This window comes from Squalius cephalus (genome assembly GCF_949319135.1).
Source record: "Squalius cephalus genome assembly, chromosome: 16".
Lineage (NCBI taxonomy): Eukaryota > Metazoa > Chordata > Actinopteri > Cypriniformes > Leuciscidae > Squalius > Squalius cephalus.
In genome coordinates, this window is record NC_137137.1 from 31,891,446 (window position 1) to 31,915,160 (window position 23,715).

At 40.1% G+C, this 23,715-nt stretch overlaps 1 protein-coding gene across 3 annotated transcripts in view; it reads right to left on the reverse strand.

Annotated features, from left to right (window-relative positions):
- Positions 1-5,686: 5,686 nt before the first annotated feature.
- The window catches only part of rhobtb2a (Rho related BTB domain containing 2a), a 45,928-nt gene continuing 27,899 nt past the window's right edge, over positions 5,687-23,715 (reverse strand). For 2 of the 3 annotated variants that reach the window (XM_079896195.1, XM_079896196.1), the window contains exons 7-10: positions 20,197-20,347; positions 17,002-17,090; positions 11,550-11,655; positions 5,687-6,140 (exon numbers count right to left, since the gene is read on the reverse strand). In XM_079896195.1, the coding sequence (XP_079752321.1) occupies positions 5,932-6,140; positions 11,550-11,655; positions 17,002-17,090; positions 20,197-20,347 (555 nt within the window). In that variant the 3' untranslated portion in view covers positions 5,687-5,931. Of the gene's footprint in view, positions 6,141-11,549; positions 11,656-17,001; positions 17,110-20,196; positions 20,348-23,715 lie in introns of those variants that run through there. The other variant, XM_079896197.1, reaches the window with a different exon arrangement.

Sequence of the window (23,715 nt, forward strand, 5' to 3'; positions counted from 1 at the left end):
TGTTTATTAAACACTATTTACACATTTCATGAACACATGCTGCAGGTTTCCTGAAAATACAAACTCCCCCCCCCCCCCCCCCTCCCCAATACCAACTAGTGGAAATTATGCATGTTTCCCATACAAATACTGATAACATTCAAGTTTTTCGTTCAGTCATTTGATTTCAAGGCTTTCGTGGCTTCTTTGCTGCACTGGCCCTACATTGTTGTAACTGTGCAGCAAAAACAACATCTGGTGCTGCTGACACTCTGGTTTGTGCTTCTTTGCAATGGTGGCACTAGAGCTCATTAAAATAGGATTTAAAGCAATTATTTTTAATGATTTCATCTTAAATTAAGCACAGTATAGCCTTTTTTTCTGCTTTAACCCATGATCATGTATCTTATCCAAGATTAAAATAAAAAATACATGCATCAGTGGCAAACGCTGATTGGAAGTGCAAGATTAATTTAAAGGGCACTATACAGTACACAGTATATTATGCTGCATAGTGCACAGTTGTCCCCAAGAAAAGAAAAGAAAAACAGTCTTTTTTTACTGTTCATATAGCGGACTAAAACGTTGCACGGAGCATGACAAGTTAGCCAAGTTTTAAAAATGTCAACCACACCAATCATTTTTCATTTCAGCACACACATTGTATCATTGTATTCATCATTCTTCGTCTGTAAATGGAAGCAGTTTGATAACACGTTCACATGTATGATAACACGATCACATAACACCAAGACAATACAGAGAAATCACAAGGTAATAATGGGCTAGTAAAGAAGACGAATAAACCATCTTCAAACAAACAACGTGACAGATTTGACACATTATGCACCTATTTGGTGTACAACACATATAATACATAAAGGATAGCATTACATTTCAAATACGTCTCTCCTTGTGTACTTTACATTAAGGCATATGGGGTATCTTCTCTGCAGCAACAGAACACAATGTTCAGAGTTTCTTACTTCTTACCTGATGTCCTTACAACCTTATGTTGCTCGCAGAGAGTGTCTACAATCTGAATTGAATGAATCTGGGATGGTTAAAAACCCATAAGTAAGAAAAATCAACAGAAGGATCTCAGTTGATTCTCTTAGACTTAGTAAGATTGAATGCAGGCTTTTGCTTAAAGGAGAACTCCGGTCAATTTTAACATTGAGCTCATTTTTTTGTACATTTGGAGTGCTGTCAATACAGAGAACAACGACAAAAAACGGTGTTGCCTACACCGAGTTATTCTATTTTTAAAATTTGCACCCTGTTGACTTCAATAGGGCAAGTAGTAAGCCTGCTTTTTAGCCTCTTAACATCCTTTAAGTGTCATTACAAGTGCACAGAAAATGTGAGTGATTCCTTCCGAGTGAACACGGGTGGATCTGACTGCAGTAGATGTTAGAGATATTAATAAAAACGAAGTTAATTCAGCCAGCGCTCATACCTTTGTTTACATCCTGTTTTCGGTGGAACGCCATAGTAATCGATTGTCGAGTTCACGCGCGTGATAATTGGTAACTAAACCTATGCGCGTGAACTCGACAACCGATTACTATGGCGTTCCACCGAAACAGGATGTAAACAAAGGTATGAGCGCTGGCTGAATTAACTTCGTTTTTATTAATATCTCTAACATCTACTGCAGTCAGATCCACCCGTGTTCACTCGGAAGGAATCACTCACATTTTCTGTGCACTTGTAATGACACTTAAAGGATGTTAAGAGGCTAAAAAGCAGGCTTACTACTTGCCCTATTGAAGTCAACAGGGTGCAAATTTTAAAAATGGAATAACTCGGTGTAGGCAACACCGATTTTTGTCGTTGTTCTCTGTATTGACAGCACTCCAAATGTACAAAAAAATGAGCTCAATGTTAAAATTGACCGGAGTTCTCTTTTAAGGTTCTGGCTTCTCTGATTTTTCTTCTGTATTTTCATCTGATATCATTTCTGCTGAGAAATCCTGGGAGAAACATCTGAGATATTTGAGTTGATATTTAAATGCGTCTAGGGCTGGAGAGTTGAAGATCCTCAAGGTTTCTCAACACATTTATTGTTTGTCATTCCCTATTTACCCCTAGGCTGAAGGGGAAGATGTAGCAATGGGGGCTCGTCCGGGATATGAACCCGCGTCCTCTCGCACCCAAAGTGAGAATCATACCCCTAGACCATCAAAACTATGGTCATAACTCCATAATGCCTGAAAGAGCAAACTCTGAGCAATAAATTCTGGGAAGATGAAAATGTAGCTTATAGCACATGATACCTGCACTGAAAAAAAATTATTTGTTGAAATTAATCAAAAAAAATTATCGTAAGTGCTTGCATTCAATTGATTTTATCTACATTTAAACAAATGCATTAAGCTGAACTAAAATTAAGTTAAACTTAATGCATTTGTTTAAATGTAGATAAAATCAATTGAATGCAACCACTTACGATAAAACATTTTTTTTGATTTTCAACGAATCATTTTTTTCAGTGTGTCATATCTCAGTACATTCAAATCATCGCTCTCACTTTGATTTATATAATAGTGTTACATAACTGTATAGGCTCTATAGTTATAACTCAAATCAAATAAACTCAGTATCATACGCTAACAACAGGCTGTTGTGATTGTCTGTGAATCGTAGAAATGTACACCACACTCACTTGACTTTTATAGGATGATTGGTAGACTTCAGACTGATGCATGTATAAATTGTCCATCCTTAAATTCATCCATTTCCAAAATCACTTTCAAATTCCTTGAATCACTTTCAGATCAAACCTCTTCACACTTGATCTATGTTAATGACAAGAGTCAGCAAATGTTCCTGAGTGCTATTACAAATACTTAGTAAGATGCTGTAAAGTCTCCGCTTGCCCCCACCAGAGGAATTAACAGTTCATCATGTGTATTATAATGGAAGGAACTCAATCATTATCATTCTAGACCTACATTCAAAGCACAGCATATACATATTTTTGGGTGTCTAAATTAAAACAATATTCCTCAACATTCCCTTGATGCCAGCTACAACAGCCTTGCACGTGCAGGTCAGCTCTTATTAAAGCAGAAAAACATTCTCTAATATTAATTTGTTTACAACTGCAGAAAGTGCATAGCAGATTGCCTTTTACTCTCCGTAGGGTGATTAATTATCCCTTTTTTCACTGTAGAAGTCATCTGGTGCTATAAAAACTACTGCATTTCCTTATTATAAGTCATTCTATATGTAAGGTGCTTTTCGCTTCTATAACTATGGCATGTGCTAGATCAGAAACATTCAAATCGCAAAGGGTTTAAGTCTATATGAACCATGCTTGTGAATTTCCTCTCCTATCGGGAGGTAATGCACCATAGTTATGTGAATTGTAAAACTGCCTTGCATTGCATTATTCAATTGGAACTTTTCTGTCATTTTTTCCTTAGTATATTATAGTATTAGAATAGTTGTATAAATACCTTTTTTTCCTAAGTCACTACTAATTTTATTAATATTTAAAGACCCTAAAGTGTCCCCTAGAATGGGATGCTGAAATAAAGCAGATGTAGGAAACACTCTGCAACTACTTTAATGTAACATGCTGTGATGCATCATGGGATGGTCACGGGCCTGCCCGTGAAACTCATCCAAAAGCTATTTGGAAACATTTAAAACTGTGTTTCTGTGTGTGGATTGATACCATCCACCTTATGAAGCAAATGTGAGCTTACTTTGGTAAAGACAGCAGCTAGTGCCCACACTTTGAATATTAGTGTTGAGGCACTCTTTAGATTCCCTGTAGAGAAACCCAGCGTGACTGTTCACCTGGGATCCTGTTTTGAAGTGTCTGGTTATATATAATATTACAGGTTGTTGCTGTTTTCCAGAATATTGTTATCGAGACAAAAATGCAGCTTTCAGGAGGCAATCTTGATGTAAACCTGAACTTCATCTTGTGATAGCACAAATACATGACATTACGTCAGTAAATGCTGATTTTGTGTAAGCCCGTAATCATTTGAATGCCTGTTTCGATTTGCACTTTTGTCAGCTTATAACATGTGAGGTTACAATTATTAAGAGGAAACAGAGAATAATATACATCATAGTGTGCAGGAAAAACAAATAGTCTTAAAGCATTTGTCTGTTGTGCACCAGTAACATTCAGCTTGAACATTCTTGAAGAGCCGGAGTAAAAGCACATAAAGTGGTAAAATGGGTTCAAAGCATGTTAAGCCTAATCAACAGGCATAATGTTTATAACCACAGAAAATACACAACCATCTGTTCGTTTTTTTTTTATGTTTTTGAAAGAAGTCTCTTATGCTCACCAAGGCTGCACTTATTTGATCAAAAAATACAGTGGAAATTGTGCAATATCGTTACAATTTAAAATAACTGTTTTCATATTAATATATTTTGAAATGTAATTTATTCTTGTGATCAAAGCTGAATTTTCAGCATCATTACTCCAGTCTTTAGTGTCACATGATCCTAATATGAACATTCTAATATGCTGATTTGTTGCTTAAGAAAAATGATTTATTATCAATTATGAAAACAGTTGTGCTGCTTAATATTTTTGTGGATACCATACTTTTTATGAATAAAATGTTCAAATTAACAGCATTTATTTGAAATAGAAATCTTTTGTAACATTATAAATGTATTTTACTGTCACTTTTGATCAGTTTAATGCATCCTTGCCGAATAAAAGTATTAATTTCTTTCAAATTTTTAGTGCACTAAAACCCGCTCCTTTCTTACAGTGGCATTCATAAGTTCGCATTCAGATCTGCCTCCATCCAATCAACAAACGATGGATAGAACCAAGTCCCCGCTCTGCATAATAATTTCACTCGGATGTATATCACAATACGGAAAGAAAATATCTGTCTCTACTTCCGTTTCATCGCAACCTTAAAGGTATAGATCACTTAAAAATTAAATTCTGTCATCATTTACTTACCCTCAAGTTGTTCCAAACTTGTACACAAACTGTACACTGAGCACAACAGAAGATATTTTGAAGAATATTGGTAACCAAACAGTTGAAGGGTAGCCATTGACTACCATAGTATGAAAACAAAATACTATAGGGCCCATCAACTGTTTGGTTACCAAAATTATTCAAAATATCTTTTGTGCTCAGCAGAAGAAAGAAAGGTTTGGAACAACTTACTCACAGAAAGAGTAAATGATGACACATTTTTCATTTTTGGGTGAACTATCCTTTTAGGCCTACAATGGCCTTTAGGCCTAAACTATCCTTTAGGCCATTGGTAAATGCCTTAAATTATCCACAATTATTTTCAGTGGTAATTGACATTATGCCATAAATAATGTCTGTGGACTTTAGTCCCACGTGGCCCTCCACGAACCATAAATCTTTAAATGCCACATTAATAATACCTTTAGATGTTAAACAGTGGACACCATTTTAATCTTGAGAACGTCGGTCTGCTGAAGTGGTTTGAAAGTAGATTGCCAAAACACTGAGAAATTCATGTTTTTCATGTTTGCTGGTTGCTCTAAAATGTTCCTGTGTGTTCTTCTCATTTGGAGCAGAAAAGCACTTATTAACAGTTCAAGTTATGAATATGTACAGTCCTGCCATGTATTTTTCTATACAGATGAAGAGTGTAGATTGTCTTTACACAGGTAATTGAGCAGCATTCTACCACCGCAGGATATGATGCCACAAGAGGACATCAAAGATAATTTGATGAAAATCCAACAAGTAAAGTAGAGATACTTTTAGTCAAAGCCGTGTGTTGCTTTGACTTCCGTACGTTCTCCATCCTATATCATTTTTGCTTGTTCTTCAGCAGCTAAAAGCAGGGCTTGGGCATTTTGCTCAACAGAAAACAGGTAATCTTGTAGAGTTGAAAAAGGCTATCATTCCTTGTTATGTGTTTATATCCCACATTTAGGGCTGTTAGGTGGATTGTGCACCCTGAGAGCCAATCAGATGACTGCAGAGGAACCAGCAGAAGACGGAGAACTAGAAGAAGTTGAAGACGGAAGATGCCAAAAGAGCCACCTGCGTTTACACTGACGCTTCTGGTACAAGTAATCTTCTTTCTCACGCTCCTTACGAGCCCGCTGATAGTGATCTTCTTCCTTTAGATACCACACTGGAGGCCAGCGATGTTTCTCAAAGTGCTCCTGGTTTTCTGCAAAACAGAATGAGACCGCCACACTTGCTTAATGCAGAACAAATTATAATACTGAGATAAGGGATGCCTGACACTGCAAAAAAAAAAAGAAAAAATGCTTTGCTTTTTAGAAAAAGGTAACCAGACATCTCTAAAACAAGATGATTGTAAACTATAAACTACCATTGAATATTTTTGGTCAGATTTTTTCAATGTTTTTGAACACTTCGTTCAAAAACATTGAAAAAATCTAAAAATAAGCTCTTATGCTTACCAAGACTGCATTTATTTGACAGTAAAAAACAGTAATATAGTGAAATATTATTACAATTTAAAGTAACTGTTTTCTATTTTAATATACTTTAAAATGTAATTTATTCCTGTGCTGGCAAAGCTGAAATTTCAGCATCATTACTCAATTCTTCAGTGTCACATGATCCTAGAAATCATTCTAATATGCTGATTTGCTGCTCAATAAATATTTCTGATTACTATCATGTTAAAAACGTTTCGGTTTCTGTTGTAACCGTGGAGAGAAAGAGACGCAGTGTCGATGAATGACACTAGGGGTCATACTTGCGAGCCCCAATCACCTCTGATAATTTGGGAATAGTCTAATGAAAATTGGCGCAGGGAATTTGCGCCACTCCTCCGGCCATACGGGAATAAAAGGAGCCCGATGTACATCTACTCATTCAGGTTTGTGCTGAGGAGCCGAAACAGTGTCCTGGCCATTTCAGTGAGCAGTTCAGCATTGTGGCAGGAGGAACACCATGTCTTGTTTCCTCCATCAGGGAATGGAGTTTACAACAGTAACCTCCATTCCCTATCTGTGAGTCACTGCAACGTGGTGCCAATGACTGACACTAGGAGTCCCCCGGGGAAAACGGCACAGCAGCTTAATCCTGTTACAATGTTTGGCGGTGTAGATGTCGGCAAGCCACCGTGTGCCATAAGAAGCGCACTCGCAACATCGTAACCTACCCAACGCCCCACGTAAGGCGTGTAGTCCTTCGTACCACACAGGAACAGAGAGGGAATGGGTAGCTTCAGCTGGGAATAGGTCGCAGCCGGTCTTTTGACCTTTTCTATTTTTTCTTTTCATTTCTTTTTTGAAAATTCACAGCTGTGCAGACTCTAGGGCAGTTTTCCTTTTTCATTACGAAAAGAACACTACGAAGACACCATCCTGCCTGAAGAGATGTTAACATGTGGAGAAAACATCACATGGACTTACCCACTGGGAAGTTCCAAAGATGGAAAGAAGTCTCTGCGGTAGGTCCTACCTGAAGAGGGAGGAACTTCTACTAGAAGGGAAGACACAGGTTTACCGTCAGGGAAACCATATCATGGAGGATACCTCATATGGAATTACCATCAGGGAATTACTACATAAGGAACACTTAGCTCCAGTACGCGGGCTGACCCTAAGGGGCATGCATCACGAGTACTGTACCTGGCAATTGAACTCCGCCGAAGTTGACTGCCGCAGGCTGCTGAAAAGTAAGATACATCCAGGGTTTGCAGGACACTCCTGAAGGGCATAGCACACCTTGGCCCTGGCCACCGAGGGAAGGAGCGGTGCATTCACTACCTCCTGGGAAAGAGCAGCTCCCCTCATCTCTGGGTCGCCTGTCTCAGGGATGCTTCAAATCCTTCTTCGGGTTCTTGGTGCTCACCTGATAAATGGGCTGCGTCGCCTTCCTGCAGGCAGCTCGACGCTATGGCAGGGCTGTAGGCTCGTTCTGCAGTGGAGCTGGGGTGGCAGCTGCAGGTGGATGCCCTCAGCAAAGAGCAGATGGGGTACAGGGCCGCAGCGTCCTGAAGGTGGCAGAGGAATCGGGCCGAGGCAAGATGTGTTTAATGGTCTCCGTCTGCTTCTTTACTGCCGAGAACTGCTAGGCAAAGTCCTTGACAGTGTCGCCGAAGGGGCCATCCTGTGAGATGGGGGCGTTGAGATAGCGAATTTTTTTCAGCATCCCGCATCTCAGCAAGGTCCAGCCAGAGATGGCACTCCTGGACCACCATAGTGGACATAGTCTGGCCGAGAGCCCGTGCTATGACCTTTGTAACTTGCAGAGCAAAGAACGGTTGCCAAACGCAGTTCCTGCATCAATCTCAGCTCAGGACTACCCTCGTAGAGATCTTTAAGTGCCTTGGCCTGATGGCCATGGAATGCAAGGCTGAAACAGCCTGTCCAGTGGTACTGTAAGCCTTCTCCGTTAGAGACAATGTAAATTTACAGGCCCTGGATGGGAGTATAGGACAATTCTGCCAGGTGGCAGCCTGCTCCAATTGTTGCCCTCAGATTGCCCTGAGCGCTACCCGGCACAGCCTTGTGCATTGCAGAAGGACCGGGACGAGGAGCAGCTGGGGTGAATCCTTTTACTAGAAAAGAGTGTCGTGATCGCAGCATTGCCATGGTCATGTTCTCATGGTGAAGACATGAACCATCCACGAGTGCTGTCTCAGCGTGGGTGCGACCCAAACATGTGAGAAAAAGATTGTTGCCATCCGAGGACGAGAGATATCGACCGCACCAAGAAACACAATGGTGGAAAGACATCTTTAAAAATATGCTCTCCGTCTATGCTTGCTCTTTTGAGGAAGCTTGCTCTTTTAGATCCCTGAAACGCCCAGGGGAAGCTCTCTCTGCACCTATCTGCGTGAGGCGTGGAGAGAGACTGGTGCCGTTACACCAGTAATCCTGCTCAAACGAGGTGAATGGAATGAGGTATAGATATACACTTCGCTTGGCTCCGAAGAACAAATATGAATGAGTGGAGGCTCTCAAAAAGGCACTGTCCTTCATTGACTACCTGTTCACAACAGAACATTTTTATGAATTTAGTTTGGATTTTAGTATTGTGGGATGGATTTTAGATTTCCTTGTGCTGAGAACACAGAGTGTTAAATGATAGTCTTTCTGAATGGTTGGTGTCATCTACCGGGTCACCTCAAGGATGTGTCCTCTCTCCTTTATTATTTATTTTGTATACGAATGATTGTAAGAGTAATTTTGGAAATAGACATATTATAAAATTTGCAGATGACTCCGTAATTATTAATTTATTGAATGAGGTGGGACTCAATGCATGGTCCTGTGGTTGATGATTTTGTTACCTGGTTTCAGGATGCTTTTTTAACACTAAATGTATACCCTCTCAGTTCCACTCGCCCGAACTGAATTTGGAAAACAAGCTTTTCGGTATGACTAACCCAGTGATTGGAACTTTTTACAAAATGACCTGAAATTGCAGACCCTAGTGTCAATGAACATTTTTAGATCTTTGCTTAGTGAGCTGTTAAAGGAATTAAAAAAAAAAAAAAAAAATAGTTTTGATGATAGGTTTGAATGTTATGTTGATTTTCTGTTTCTTCTTCTTCTTTTTTTTTGTTTTTGTTTTGTTTTATAATGTTGTGCTGCTCATCTTGGCCAGATCACTTCTGTAAAAGAGATTTTTAATTGCAGAAAGTTTTACCTGGTTACAGACTACATTGTTGACCTTTTAGGATCGTACAAATCAGGCAGGACATTAAGATCAACGAACCAACTTCTGCTGACAGTCCCTTATTCCAAAAAGAAGTCAAAGGGTGACCGAGCTTTCTCAGTTGTGGCTCCCAAGCTGTGGAACAGTCTTCCCTCTCATATCCGGCTAGCTCAGACAATAGAATTTTTTAAGTCTCAATTAAAAACTTTTTTTTAACCTAGCTTTTAGTTAAGTGCATTGTACATTGTAGATATCATTTACTCTCTTTTCGTTTTCACTATTTTAATTCTTTCTACACTGACCTCACTATACTGTTATGTGAGGGGGTATGTCTAAGAGTGTGTGGTCTTACCTTCATATATGCCTTTATACTGTCTTACTGTTTTTAGTTAACTTTGGGCAACAACGTTGCTATTAAATGTGCTATATAAATAAATAAAAGTTGAAGTTGAAAAGTTGGTTAAATAAAGGACAAATAAATGTTCTTAAATCTCAAGAGATGATTATTGACTTTGGCTCGAGGATGTATCTAATGTATTCAGTATAAACAAACAACTATCAATGGTATGGGTGTTGAGAGTGTTGAGCAGTATTTGGGCAACATTAACATTTTAGCAACATTCTTTTTCTCCAAATACTAAAGCTTGAGGAAACTAAGGTATTTTAATGTGAATAAAACATTGAAGTGTATGTTTTACAGATCCTATATTGAGTTGTTTTTATCCTTTTTTTATTGCTGTCCTGGTTTAATTCCATAAACATGAAAAATAAAAAATAGGGAAGTAAAATAATTGGGAATAACCAGATGATGTTATTGTATAAAAGGCAGATGTTAGGAAAAGCACAGAGTATATTGTTGGTGGGACTCACTCTGTACAACAATACACTCTGTGCTTTTCCCTACACCTGCCTTTGATAAAACTGTGCCATTCTCATCTGCTTCTTCCCAATTATTCAACTTCCCTATTTTTATTTTCATGTTTATGGAATTAAACCTGCACCATGAGTTTCACTTCCTCCCCTCTGGTATTCGTTTTAGAACTCCTGTTGGTAAAACAAAGTTTAGACATTAATTTATCCCCTCAGCTGTTAAGTTTTTAAATGTTAGGTAATCTTTTGTCTGAAGATTTTATGCGTTTGTATTGTTTGTATGGTGATTGTCTTATGCTTGTATGCTGCAATCAAATTGCCCTCAGGAAATGAATAAAGATGAACTGAAACTTTGAAGTGACTCCCATGAGTGCAGAATTGTGACGAATGTTGCTCTAGAGTGATGTAAAAGTCGCATAAATTCTGTTATGACTGTTCAGACTGCGGTCGCATTGCAAAACGTCTGACCTCTATCTGATTTAGTACCACATTTGGAAGTGGCACAAAATGAAATTGAATAGATTCCATGTGGTTTGTGCTGTTCACACTGTCATGAGAAAAACAGATCTGAAAAAAAGAAAATAGGCTAAGTCATCAACACCACGTCGACGTGACTGACAGATAGTTGTGCTTTTTAATATTTTTTGGAAACCGTGAAACATTTTTTCAGGATTCTCTGATGAATGGAAAGTTCAAAAGAACAGCATTTACAATACAGGCAGAAATCTAACAATTTAACAATGTAAAAATCTTTACTGTCAATTTTGATCAATTTAATGCATCCTATTTTAATAAAAGAACAATTTTTGTCCAATTTTTTTTAAAACTGACCCCTTAGTGTATACAGTATAAATTCATGTATTCATTAATTTTTTACAATATTAAGAATATATTCCATTATACCTTGAAATAAGGTATTATTATTATTTACAATCATTTGTAAATCATTATTTACAAAAATCCATTATTCCATTACTTATTTAATGTCATGTCTCAATATTCATTTTGAATAAATGTAATATTTAAAGATGTGGCAGTTATAACGATTTGAAGGCAGTTGAATTACCTGTAGATTTGGCCTTCATGTCACGAGGGAATTTGCGACAGACTCTGTTGTAGTTGGTGCAGATGTGGTGGAGACACCAATCAGTCATCTGATGAGAACAGTGGAACTAATGGGAACAATCACATAGATGAAAACACTAGAGAGAAAATCATAGATTTTGAAATTTGAAAACCACTCCTAAAACATAGATTCTTTATAAATGAAATCAATTAAAAATCAATTAAAAATGATCAAATATCACATTTTTATACAATCTCTCTGGAATACTTGATTCTAATTTTAAGCAACATTGCATGTTTATATATTGATTTGGTAAAAAGCCATGCAATAAAAGCCAGTAAGCCGAGATATACTCTATCCAGCTGCAGACCCGCATCAAGCATGACAAGCATGATGGGGTATAACGGTAGTTGTCTATAATATTTCTGTCATGGTGTGAACTAATTTATATATTAAGTGTTTAGCTGCAAAAAATTATAAAATAATACTGTGCACATCTTTTGCTTTTTATTATCGAAGCTTGAATTTATTGTCATACTTAATTGTATACAATATTTTTTCTGTGGTCAGTTTGATTACTTTTCAGATTGGGAGGTGTAAATATCCTTTGTGGTGAAATCACTGTAGGTTTTGTATTTATTATTTATGAATATAAATTACTTTTGCATTTATCACAGTAGAGATATTATTCATGTGACTCCTATTCATTTCGTTTTCAGGGATAACATGGAGGTATTTCTGCAGGAATGCCATGATAAAATGTTCTTAAAAGTCAACCCTTTTTGTGCTAAGTTTTAAGTTGATTATTTGTTGTATAGAGTTTGTGGGATTTTTTTTTCTTTCTTTTTTTCAATTATAAGCTGTTTATAAGTTTTGTTTTGTTTTAAATTAAAAATTATTTTAGCAATAATTATTAAAATCTCTTGGTTTTCACATAGAGAAATGCATGTTTCACTTGTTTAAGGCTTTGTATTAAATGTTTGTTTTGAATTGCATATGATTAAATACAGTATATTTAAGTCTTGAACAGCTATTTGTAACAACAGGAAGGAAAGTAAGGATTAAGGAAATTATATCACATAGTAAAATGGGAAACACTTTTGTAACGACTGAGACAAATCAGACACAATTTGTTATATTTAACAAATTATCTTTAAAACTCACTCTGGGATCTATGGTCCCTTCCCCCCAGCAAGGGCAAGAACCATGACTACCATCAGATAAGATGGTTTTATTGCTGTTAAAAATGACCATAGGGAAGACAGAAACAGACCTTAAAACAAACTTTCCTGCATTAATTTATAGACAAACTGATCTATAAATGAGCATGCATCCCAGAACATTGTGTGAATGGTTTACTGTCTTGTGTAGTGTCTTTTAATTCTATAATTTTTTTGATACTGTGTATTTTATGATAGAACCAACGGTCAATGTAACCTCACCTATACCATGTTCGGTCTCTATAAATTGTTACTTTGCAGATCGAAATGATTGTACATGATACTGTATGTCGATAACTGTGCAACATATTAGTATTACAATAATCTTTCATAGTTTCTTCATCAGCAACCAATCCAGCTGCACATGCAAATGAGCACGCTTAAAACAAAGATCCATCAACAACAGAGGAATTTTCCCGCTTGGAAATTCCACCCTTCTCATTGGTCAAGCAAACCCAGAGAGGTGGGGCTTTTCTCAGGCTTTATTAGAGACAAATTCACAGTGACCCACTCTCTCTTCTTCTGGCCTCTACTGCGGCTTCTTCGGGTTGATGTCTGTGGGGGACTGCTATGCCTTCACTCCCCCAACAGAGTCAGATTGTATTTTCTTCAATCCAACTCAGAAGAAAACTGCAACTTTACCATCACTGAATGGGCAACCATCAACTCTTCCGACTTCCTCACTCCTTGGTTGCCTGCGTGGCCTCTCCGGCCCAGGGCTGGCAGGCCACATTCTGCATGTGCTCAGACATGTGCTCATGGAGAGAGAGAAAACCTTCAACCAGAACAGAGTCAAACAAAAAACTCAAGTTCACCAACTTTTCTTCATTCAACGCCGAAGAAATCGATTGAGACTAATGTCAAAATCCTTTACTAATGTCCCCCGGACACTTAGAATGAATAAACAATTAACACTGAGTGTTCACGGGACGACCAGGTGGATTGATTGTAAATATTATGAACTGATCCAAATATTCATAATCAATTATAACAAGTTATGATTGATTATTAATATTTCTTTAGAGCTATTTTGCTACACTTTACATAATAGATATTATTTTCACACGTTAGACATTTATTCTGTAATGATGGTCCCTTTTAAACATTCTGTTGAATGTAAGTGACTTTGCAACTACATGTCAAATACATAAAAATACATAAAAATACATTATGCGTACAGGTGGCACAAGTCTATTAAGACTATAAGCTCTGCTCCCACTTCCTGCCTGTGGCTACTGGCCTGAAAATGCTGCCCAGTGTCACGTTTTGTAGTTCAGACACTTGCAAGAAGCAGGAGTCAAGATCCAAAGAAAACCTATTTTAATACGCCAACCAAAATACAGGGATACATATGAGAAATCACTACACAACAACTTAACACGACTAATACCGGAACAAAGACTTACTCAAACTGAGGGCTTATATACACAGCAGACAAAGGGAGAAACTAACAAGACACACCTGAACTGAGGAACTTAATCAATATGTAACCATAGAAACAAACAGTGAGAAAACGGAGGAGAACTGAACTAATTAACAGACTAGAAGATTAACGATTAAAGAATCTCAAACATGAACAGAGCAGAAGAAACAGATCAAAAAACAAAACTTAAAAGGTGACAGTACATCCCCCTCCTGTAAGGCACGTCCTCGCGCCGTAAAAAGAGTTAGGAGGGTGCCCGGGAGACTGACGAAGGGCTGGAGAAGGGGATAGGTGGTACCCCTCCCAGGTGGTGCCGGCAATACAGGAAGCCAGGGAGGTGCAGGCAGCTCTGGGACGGCCTGTGAGTGGATGTGTGAGGCCGAAACAAACATAACACCAGCAATATAAATGTTAAGGACCATCTCTTCGATCCCACCAGGGCAGACAGGAAGGGCAGGCTCTGGAATTTCAGTCACTGGAGCGGACTGTGGAATTTCTCTCACTGGAGTGGACTCTGGAAATTTTCTTACTGGAGCGGACTCTGGAATTTCTCTCACTGGAGCAGACTCGGGAATTTCTCTCACTGGAGCGGACTCTGGAATTTCTCTCACTGGAGCGGACTCTGGAATTTCTCTCACTGGAGCGGATTCGGGGGTTTCACTCTCTAGAGCGGATTTGGGGATTTCACTCTCTGGAGCGGATTCGGGGGTTCCACTCTCTGTAGCGGATTCAGGGATGTCACTCTCTGGAGCAGATTCGGGGATTTCACTCTGGAGCAGACTCCAGAACATTACTCACTGAAGCAGACTGGGGAATTTCTCTCACTGGAGCAGACTCACGAATTTCTCTCACTGGAGCAGACTCATGAATTTCTCTCACTTGAGCGGATTGGGAGGTTTCAATCTCTGGAGCAGATTCGGGGGTTTCACTCTCGGGAGCGGATTCGGGGATTTCACTCTCTGGAGCAGATTTTGGGATTTCACTCTCTGAATCAGATTCGGGGATTTCACTCTCTGGAGCAGACTCCGGAACATTACTCACTGGAACGGACTCTGGAATTCCACTCTCAGGAACCTAGAGATATCACTCACTGGAACGGACTTTGGAGTGGACTCTGGAGTGGACTCAAGGCCTGGTGCAGACTCTGGAGCAGATAAGATGGTCCCGATGTGAAAGGATGTGAAGGGTTTGGTAGGAGGCTCAGGGTGAGCTGGCGCACCCAAATGTTTTATGAATGGGACTGGACGAGGGTTTGTATTGTCCTCTTTGACTTCAACCACAAAATTAGAACAATATAGCCAGAGGACGTAATTAATGAAATCGACTAAGGGTAAATTATAATGACCAGGAGACAGGAACTGATATAACTCATTATCCACTCCCATCCAAACGTAGGCCTTGAGCGTAGAATTGTTCCAGCTCACCAGATGGGAATAGTCTAAAATTTCCTCCACAAACCGCTCCAGGGGGCATCCATTCTGTCGGAGGGAGAGGAGATGTTCCTCAACCATTTTCATGACTGAGTCTCGGTTAAGGTTCTGGTATTCTACCACGGTGTGTAGTTCAGACACAAGCAGGAAGCAGGAGTCAAGATCCAAAGAAAGTTTATTTTAATACGCCAACCAAAATACAGGAATACGTAGAAAAAAGCACTACACAACAACTAAACACGACTAATACCAGAACAAAGATGAACTCAAACCGAGGGCTTGTATGCACAGCAGACAAAGGGAGAAACCAACTAGAACTGAACTGAAGAACCTAATCAATATGTAACCATAGAAACAAACAAGGACAGAACGAAGAAGAACTGAACTAACAGACTTGAAGATTAACAAAGAAACTCAAGAATGAGCAGAACAGAAGAAACAGATCAAAAAAACAAAACGTGACGACCAGCAGCAGATGGTCAAATTACAGTTTTTTTGTGTGTGAATGTGTGTGTGTGTTTCCATTTAGCTTATGCCAAGCAAGCTAGTTAACTATTTAGCCTAACATGCAAGTTGCACAGAATCATAGCAATCCGTGTAGAGTTGTGTGCTCTCAGTGTTAGTGTAATGGTGTAGCAGTGTTCAGTTTCTTAGAATATAGGTTTAATGCCAAGTTAAAATATCCAGATTAATTCTTAAATATATTTCAAAAACACAATACAAAAAGCTTCTATCAGGGGCCGGTTTCACAAAGATAGACTTTGACTATGGCTTAGATATAGTAGATAGTCAGACTTCAGATAGACATCTAAATCAGAGCGTTGCACAAAGCACTTCAGACTCTGACTATCTTAAGTAGGACTACACTGCAATGCATTCTGGGTAAAATAAGACACTTTTCAAAACAAAAAACATGGCGGATCGAGTAAGCGCATTCAACCGCTCAGTGCAGTTTACCCCCAGTGGAAAATATGTGTTTGTTGGAGTATAACAGTTACAAGGACATTTTACATTGGAAATTTAGCAGAGAATGTAGTAACAAGAAGAAATGTTTAAATTATGAGCCATTTCCCCTTTTCTTTTGGCTGTTTGTAACTGATTGTTACTGCTGGTTGCCAAGGTAACAGAGTCTTAGACCTAAGTTAGCCTGGAGGTAAGGTTTCTAATTTTTTTGGTCTAAATTAAGTCAGTCTTTATTTTTGTGAAACAGTCTAACTTGCATTAGACTAGTCGATGAGCAAATTTTAGACTTGTCTAACACTATAGACCGGTCTAAAATAGCTTTGTGAAACCGGCCCCAGACTTTACAATCAGCAAATAGGATAGAATTTCACTTGACAGTGATCCATTTTCATTCTCTCAGTCAGATGTACACTTACTTGGGCCATGTCCAGGTAGAGCAGGACATCTCCATCTATATCAGCTCCCATCATAGCAGCCTCTGTCAGTACTGTCACAGTGTACAGCTCTATGACAGACACACAACACTCATAAAAACAACAGAATATGTCAAAATTATTTTTTGGTTTGTATTTTTTTATTTGCTCAGTTAATAAATGGCACCCTACCATTTGTTAACAATAGTTAATGTTCCATTTGCTAACATTAATTAATTACATTAGTTAACATTAACTAAAAATGAAAAAATAACCCTAGAGCATTAAAGGGGACATACAGTTTCATGTATCATGAAAATCTGACTTTTTCCATGTGTAAGTGCTATACTCGGGTCCTCGGTGCATCTACCAACCCAGAAAACATTAAAAAAAACTGACAAACCAGTTTGTGTAAAGGATTGGCCGTGTTCTGAACGGGGGCGGGGAGTAGCAGCTCATTTGCATTTAAAGGGACACACAAAAATGGTGCGTTTTTGCTCACACCGAAAAAGGGTCAAGCTATAATAAATCATCTCAGGGATATTTTGAGCTGAAATTACACAGACACATTCTGGGGACACCATAGATTTATATTACTTCTTGTGAAAGGAGCCATAATATGCCATCTTTAAAGCATTCACAGTTAATGTTAATTTCAGCATTTACTATCACATTATTAAAATCAAAAGTTGTATAATATTGGTAACAGCATCCTTGTTACACATTACATGTACTTACTATAGTAATATACCAGGTAAATTAGGAATAATAATTACATGCAACTAATCCTAAACCAATACCTAATCCTAACCTTAACCCATTAGTAAGTGCTGTACATGTTGTTAATGAATATGGTTACACTTTATTTCGATGGTCCACTTACTTATTATGCTAACTATAGCCACCGAAATTACCTAGAACAATTTGACCCAGGAACTTTTTCCCCAAGACCTGATGCTTTCTGCGTTTACACCGCGGTTTAAAGTACCATTAAGATTAGGAAAATTAGTCGGGTGACGTAGGACTGCACGCACAGCAACAGATTTTTTTAAATTGTGGTTGAAATGAAATGCTGCGTGGGGTCAACCAATCAAAATGCACCATGAACTCAACCAGTTAGCTCTGTTCATAATAATAATAATAATAATAATGTGTTACATTTATATAGCGCTTTTCTAGGTACTCAAAGTGCTTTTACATAATAAGGGGGAATCTCCTCAACTACCACCAATGTGCAGCATCTATCTGGATGATGCGACAGCAGCAGTGTTGGGAAAGTTCACTTTCTACATGTACTAGTTCAAAGTTCAGTTCACAAATTTTAAAATGAACTAGTTCAGTTCATAGTTCATACTTCAAAATTTTGAACTAAGTTCACAGTTTCAAAAATGAACTAGTTCATAGTTCTTTTTTTCCATGTTGCTGCGAGATATTATTTTTCAAAATGATTGCCAAAGCCCATATAGAACCACAGACAATTATTTCATCAGTTTTAACACTGAAGATATGCGTCAGATTTTTCCCATCCTCACCAACCTTGTCATAAAACTCGTTTAAATAATCATACGACACCTCCTTGCTGCTTTTTGTTTTGATTTGTAACGTGATGAGTCATTCATGAACGATCCTCATTCATTGCGTCTGTCACGTGACAAATGAACGAAAGACTCGGAAGGTAAAGTAATTATTTATGTTCCCTGTAAACGATTTTTGACTGCATTATAATGATTTCTTAATTCAGAATATGATCAAGATTGCTTAGGTGGATGTGTTCTGGGAATTTGCCAGTTAATAGTATAACATTTAAAGCCCCTTAAAAGAACGAAATGACTCAAAAAAAGATTTGTTCATTTTGATGAATGAGATCGAACAAGAGAGTCAGTGGACACTGGTGGCTGGTGTTGCCAGATTGGGTGTTTTTTTCCGCTACATATTAAGGCCGGTTTACGGTGTGTTTTAGCCGGGTTTTCGTCTGGAAGTCTCTATAGAAATCTGGCACTCTATTGAACGAAGTTAAACTGAGAGAGCGTGCCGTTCACAGACACCAGAATGAACGAGTTCACAGTAACGTTCACCAGGCAGTAATACAGTACGTTCAGTTCACGTTCACCCAAAATATGAACGAGTTCATGAACTATCGTTCAATGAACGCGTTCAGGCACAACACTGGACAGCAGCCATATTGCGCCAGAACGCCCACCACACACCAGCTTATTGGTGGAGAGGAGACAGAGTAATAGAGCCAATCAGTATATTTATGGGGATGATTAGGAGGCCATGATGGACAGAGGCAAATGGGATTTTTAATGACCACAGAGATTCAGGACCGCGGTTTAGCGTCTCATCCGAAGGATGGTGCTCTTTGACAGTATAGTGTCCCCATCACTTTACTGGGGCGTTAGGACCCACACAAACCACAGGGTGAGCATCCCCTGCTGGCCACACTAACACCTCTTCCAGCAGCAACCTAGTTTTCCCAGGAGGTCTCCCATCCAGGTACTGATCAGGCTCAACCCTGCTTAGCTTCAGTGGGCAATCAGTTTTGGGCTACAGGGTGATATGGCTGCTGGCTGCAAGTTCAGCGACCAAGTCCCACCCGTGAAAGTTCCTGAACTTTGAAAAAGTACTACCTCGCAAGCAGGGACTTTCTGAGGGGGACATTTTTACCTGGAACTTCATTTAGATCCTGCGGTCGAAACACACCGAGTACCATCCCAAAGTTCCTAGTTCCTGGGGAAAGTTCATGCAGTGGAAACGCAGCTTATAAGTAACTTTGCAACTATATTTGAACTAAATTCCAATAAAGTAGCCCATTGGTAGACTGTAGCAGACTTTTAGTAGCCTGTTAGGTTAGGGTTACTAGAGTAAGTTGACATGTAGTTGCAAAGTTATTTATAGTCAGTAGAATGTCTGTTGCGGAGCATCAAAATAAAGTGTTAGCAGATATTAAGCAGACAGTCTACTAATAGTCTAATGAGAGTTAGTTGATATATAGTTGCAACATTACTTATAGTTAGTAGAATTTCTAAGTGGACCATCGAAATAAAGTGTTACCATTACTAATACTCAGCACTTAAATATATAATTAATCTGTAACAAGGACACCTTAAAACTACTGTTAACAAAGATTTAAAAAATACTTTTAACAAATGGTGCAGTATCACCAAAAACAGTTTGTATGTAGCTTTATTTATGTACCTGTCAGCGCAACCAGGTGAGGCAGACAGAGACGGTTCGCAAGTACAATGAGTTCCATGGCATCCAGATCTGGGCGAGAGCAGAAGCGGCCCGTATAGAGATACTCCAGCACAGCACGCATGCAGCTCCGTGTAGTGTTAGGAAACAGCACCTGGCAAAACACAGCAACAATCTCAAAGAGGGGGTGGGGTGGGGGGGGGGTTGATAGGATTCAGCTGTGTTCATCAGTAAAGTCCAACTATAAGCATTCTGTAGATAATTTATGTTTGCTAACATTCTGACATACAGTGGGGTCCAAAAGTCTGAGAGTATCACATGAGCACTCCATCTTTTCAATGTCTAAGTATTTGTTTTGTCCTACTTTTGCTTAATAGACAGCAGCAATCAAGCTGCATGAAATCATCAAGTTTCAAGTCCTTCGGCATGATCCAAAGAGCATCTTTAGCTTCAGTAGAAGCAAAAACATTTGTCTGTACAAGAGATACATGATCAATGTCACAAAACTTCTTATTTGATTAGTGCTCTAGATATTCTGAAAATCTGAAATATTTCCATACAATATATAATATTTTACTGTATATTTTTCTTTGTTGGATTTTTTAACTCTCTTAAGTAGACACAACTAAAGTAAAACACAAAACTAAAGTAGTTCCAGGCCAGTTCTTTACCGCATTACAGTTCTAAAATGATGTTTGGAATACGATGCACACCAGCTTCGTGTCGTGACTGCATTACCACCCCGGGTGTGCATTACTTTTTCTAATCCTTTCATGGCCTGTCGTCAATTATTCCTAACAAACTACTTACATAAAATAAAATAAAATAAATTGTAACACTATATCTCCTAATAATATGTCTTATACTTAAATGCTTAGTTTTAAATCTCTGTAGTTTGTGCTTGGTTACGAAGGAGGACAATCGTCAGACCAATCACCTTTGAGTGTAAACTAAACGAGCCAATGGACATTGGCGTGCAATATTTGCATCATGCACCCCGCCCCAAAAAGAGGGTGTGAATGGAAGCACACTTGCAGCGCACATTCAAGTTTTCCACTAAGGAGCTAAGACAGTGTGTCCTGCTGTTCAGCCCACCGCAATTGTGTCGACGGGACATAACGTCCCCGTTACCTCCTTCAGGGAATGAGGGTTAAATACGTAACCGAGATGTTCCCTTTCAATCAGTCACGTTACGTCAGAACTGAACTGACGAATTGGGATCCCTACCAAAGCTATTGCTGCCCTTTCCAGTGCTTTGTGTCAGCCACCTGGATCCCCCTGCACCTACTGGGGCAGAAGATAGGACAGGGCTTTACACAGAGAAGGTCAATCACTGCTGTTCCTTCTGACTCATACCGTGAGACTATTGGATAATAACACTGGGAAAGCATGCCTTTTCCAAGCGGAAAGGAACGATACGGAAGCCACATCCTGCCAGTAGGGAGGAATCATGTGGAGATTACACATATGGATTGGCCGATAGGGTAGGGCAACATATGGTAGGTCTCTGGGGTAGCTCCGGCCTAGTTAGTGTCATTACCGGCAGAGACGGCAGGGTGGGCTCTGCCAAGGGAAAGACAGACTCGCCGACAGGGAAGCTGTACCGTGGAAAAATACACATGGGATTGCTGTAGGAATCACAACATATGGTCACTTAGGCTAGCACAGGGGGTCGGCTCATCTTGGGTCTGGTACGTCAAGACGATGACATCCACTATCCAGTGGGCCAACCTCTGCTTAGAAACAGCCTTTCCCTTCTGCTGGCCTCTATAAAAGACAAAGAGCTGGTCTGAGGACCTGAAGCTCTGCGTTAGGTCCATGTACAGGCGCGGTGTGGATGGGACAGAGCAAAGCAAGGGCTGGGTCTGCCTCCTCCAGGGGAAGCACTTGCAGGTTCACCACCTGGTCCCTGAAAGGATTGGTGGGAACCTTGGGCACGTATCCGGGCCAGGGTCTCAGAATAATGCGAGAATGGACTGATCTGAATCCCAGGCACAATTCATTGACCAAAAATGCCAGCAGGTCCCCAACCCTCTTAAAGAAGCCAGCTCTGCTGACTGCAGTGGTTCTAAGGGCACTCTCTGTAAGGCTGTTAGCACCCAGGAGAGGATTTAACCTTCTCGCGCCCCTTAGGTACCTGATGATCAGGTCATGCCTTCCCACAGATTTACCATCTACTACCATTGACTATCGTGATGTATATAGCGGCAACATAAACTTTCAGGGTGGAGAAAGACAGCCTTCGCTCCATTGTACTTGATCCAGCCCTTCCTGCTGGAAGTAAAGCACAGCTCCGATCGGGCATCTCCGGGGGTCTTCTCATTGAGAAGAGCACCACTCGACGAACACGTTCCACTTCAAGGCGTAGGCGTGCCTCATAGAGGTTGCTCTCGCAGAAGTGATGGTGTCTACCACCACCTGGGATAGATCACCGAAGTCCTCCGCGTCCGGTCCAGAGACCACACGAAGAGGTTCCAGAGGTCTGGACGCAGGTGCCATTGGTTTCCCCGTCTCTGAGAAAGCAGGTCCTTCCTTAGAGGTCCATTTGGGCCAGTAGGGCCTGCCCTTCGTCCTCCCTGACTTTGCACAGTGTCTGTGCAAGTAGGCTCACTGGGGGAAACACATAATTGTGTAGGCCCCGGGACCAGCTGTGTGCCAGCACATCCGTGCCGAAGGTTTCCTCAGTCAGGGAATAAATTGCAAGCTGTACTGCTAGCAACTCAAGGCAGTTTATGTGCCAATGCAGTTGGGGTCTCATCCAAACGCCTGAGACTGCATCCCAGCTGGTGGTGGAGGTATCCGTGGAGACAACAGCATGCATGGACAGTTGTTCTAGGGGAACTCCTGCCCGTAGAAACACAAGGTCTGACCACAGGCTGAAGGTTTGGCAACAGGCCGGGTTGATTGTCACCCGGTGAGTGCCACATTGCAATGCCCATCTCAGAACTCAGCCGTGAAGCCAGTGCTTAAGCGGCCTCATATGAAGCAATGCAATCAGTGTTACTGTGGCTGCGGATCCCATATACCCCAGGAGCCTCTGAAAAAGTTTTAGTGGGGCCGTAGTCCTGCCCTTGAGCAGATGGCTGAGGTGCCTGAGCACCATGTCCCTTTGTTTGCACAACTGCTCTCGTGAGTGGGCCAGTATGAGCCAGTCGTCGAGGCAGTTGAGAATGCGAACGCCGTTCTCCCTCAGAGAGACTAGTGCCTCCTCCATGACCTTCGTGAAGATGTGAGGGGGCAGGGACAGCCCGAAGGGGAGGACTTTGTATTGATATGCTGACCCTCGAACACAAAGCGTAGGAATGGTTTGTGTCGAGGGATAATCAAAACATGAATATACGCATACTTCAGGTCGATAGCTGCAAGCCAATCTCGGGGACAGATGAATTTGAAAATGCGATTCTGCATTAGTGTTTTGAACGGGAGCTTGTGAAGGACACGATTCAAAACTCGCAGATCCAAGATTGGCCGTCACCCACTGCCTTTCTTGGGTACAATGAACTAGGGGCTGTTGAACCCTGA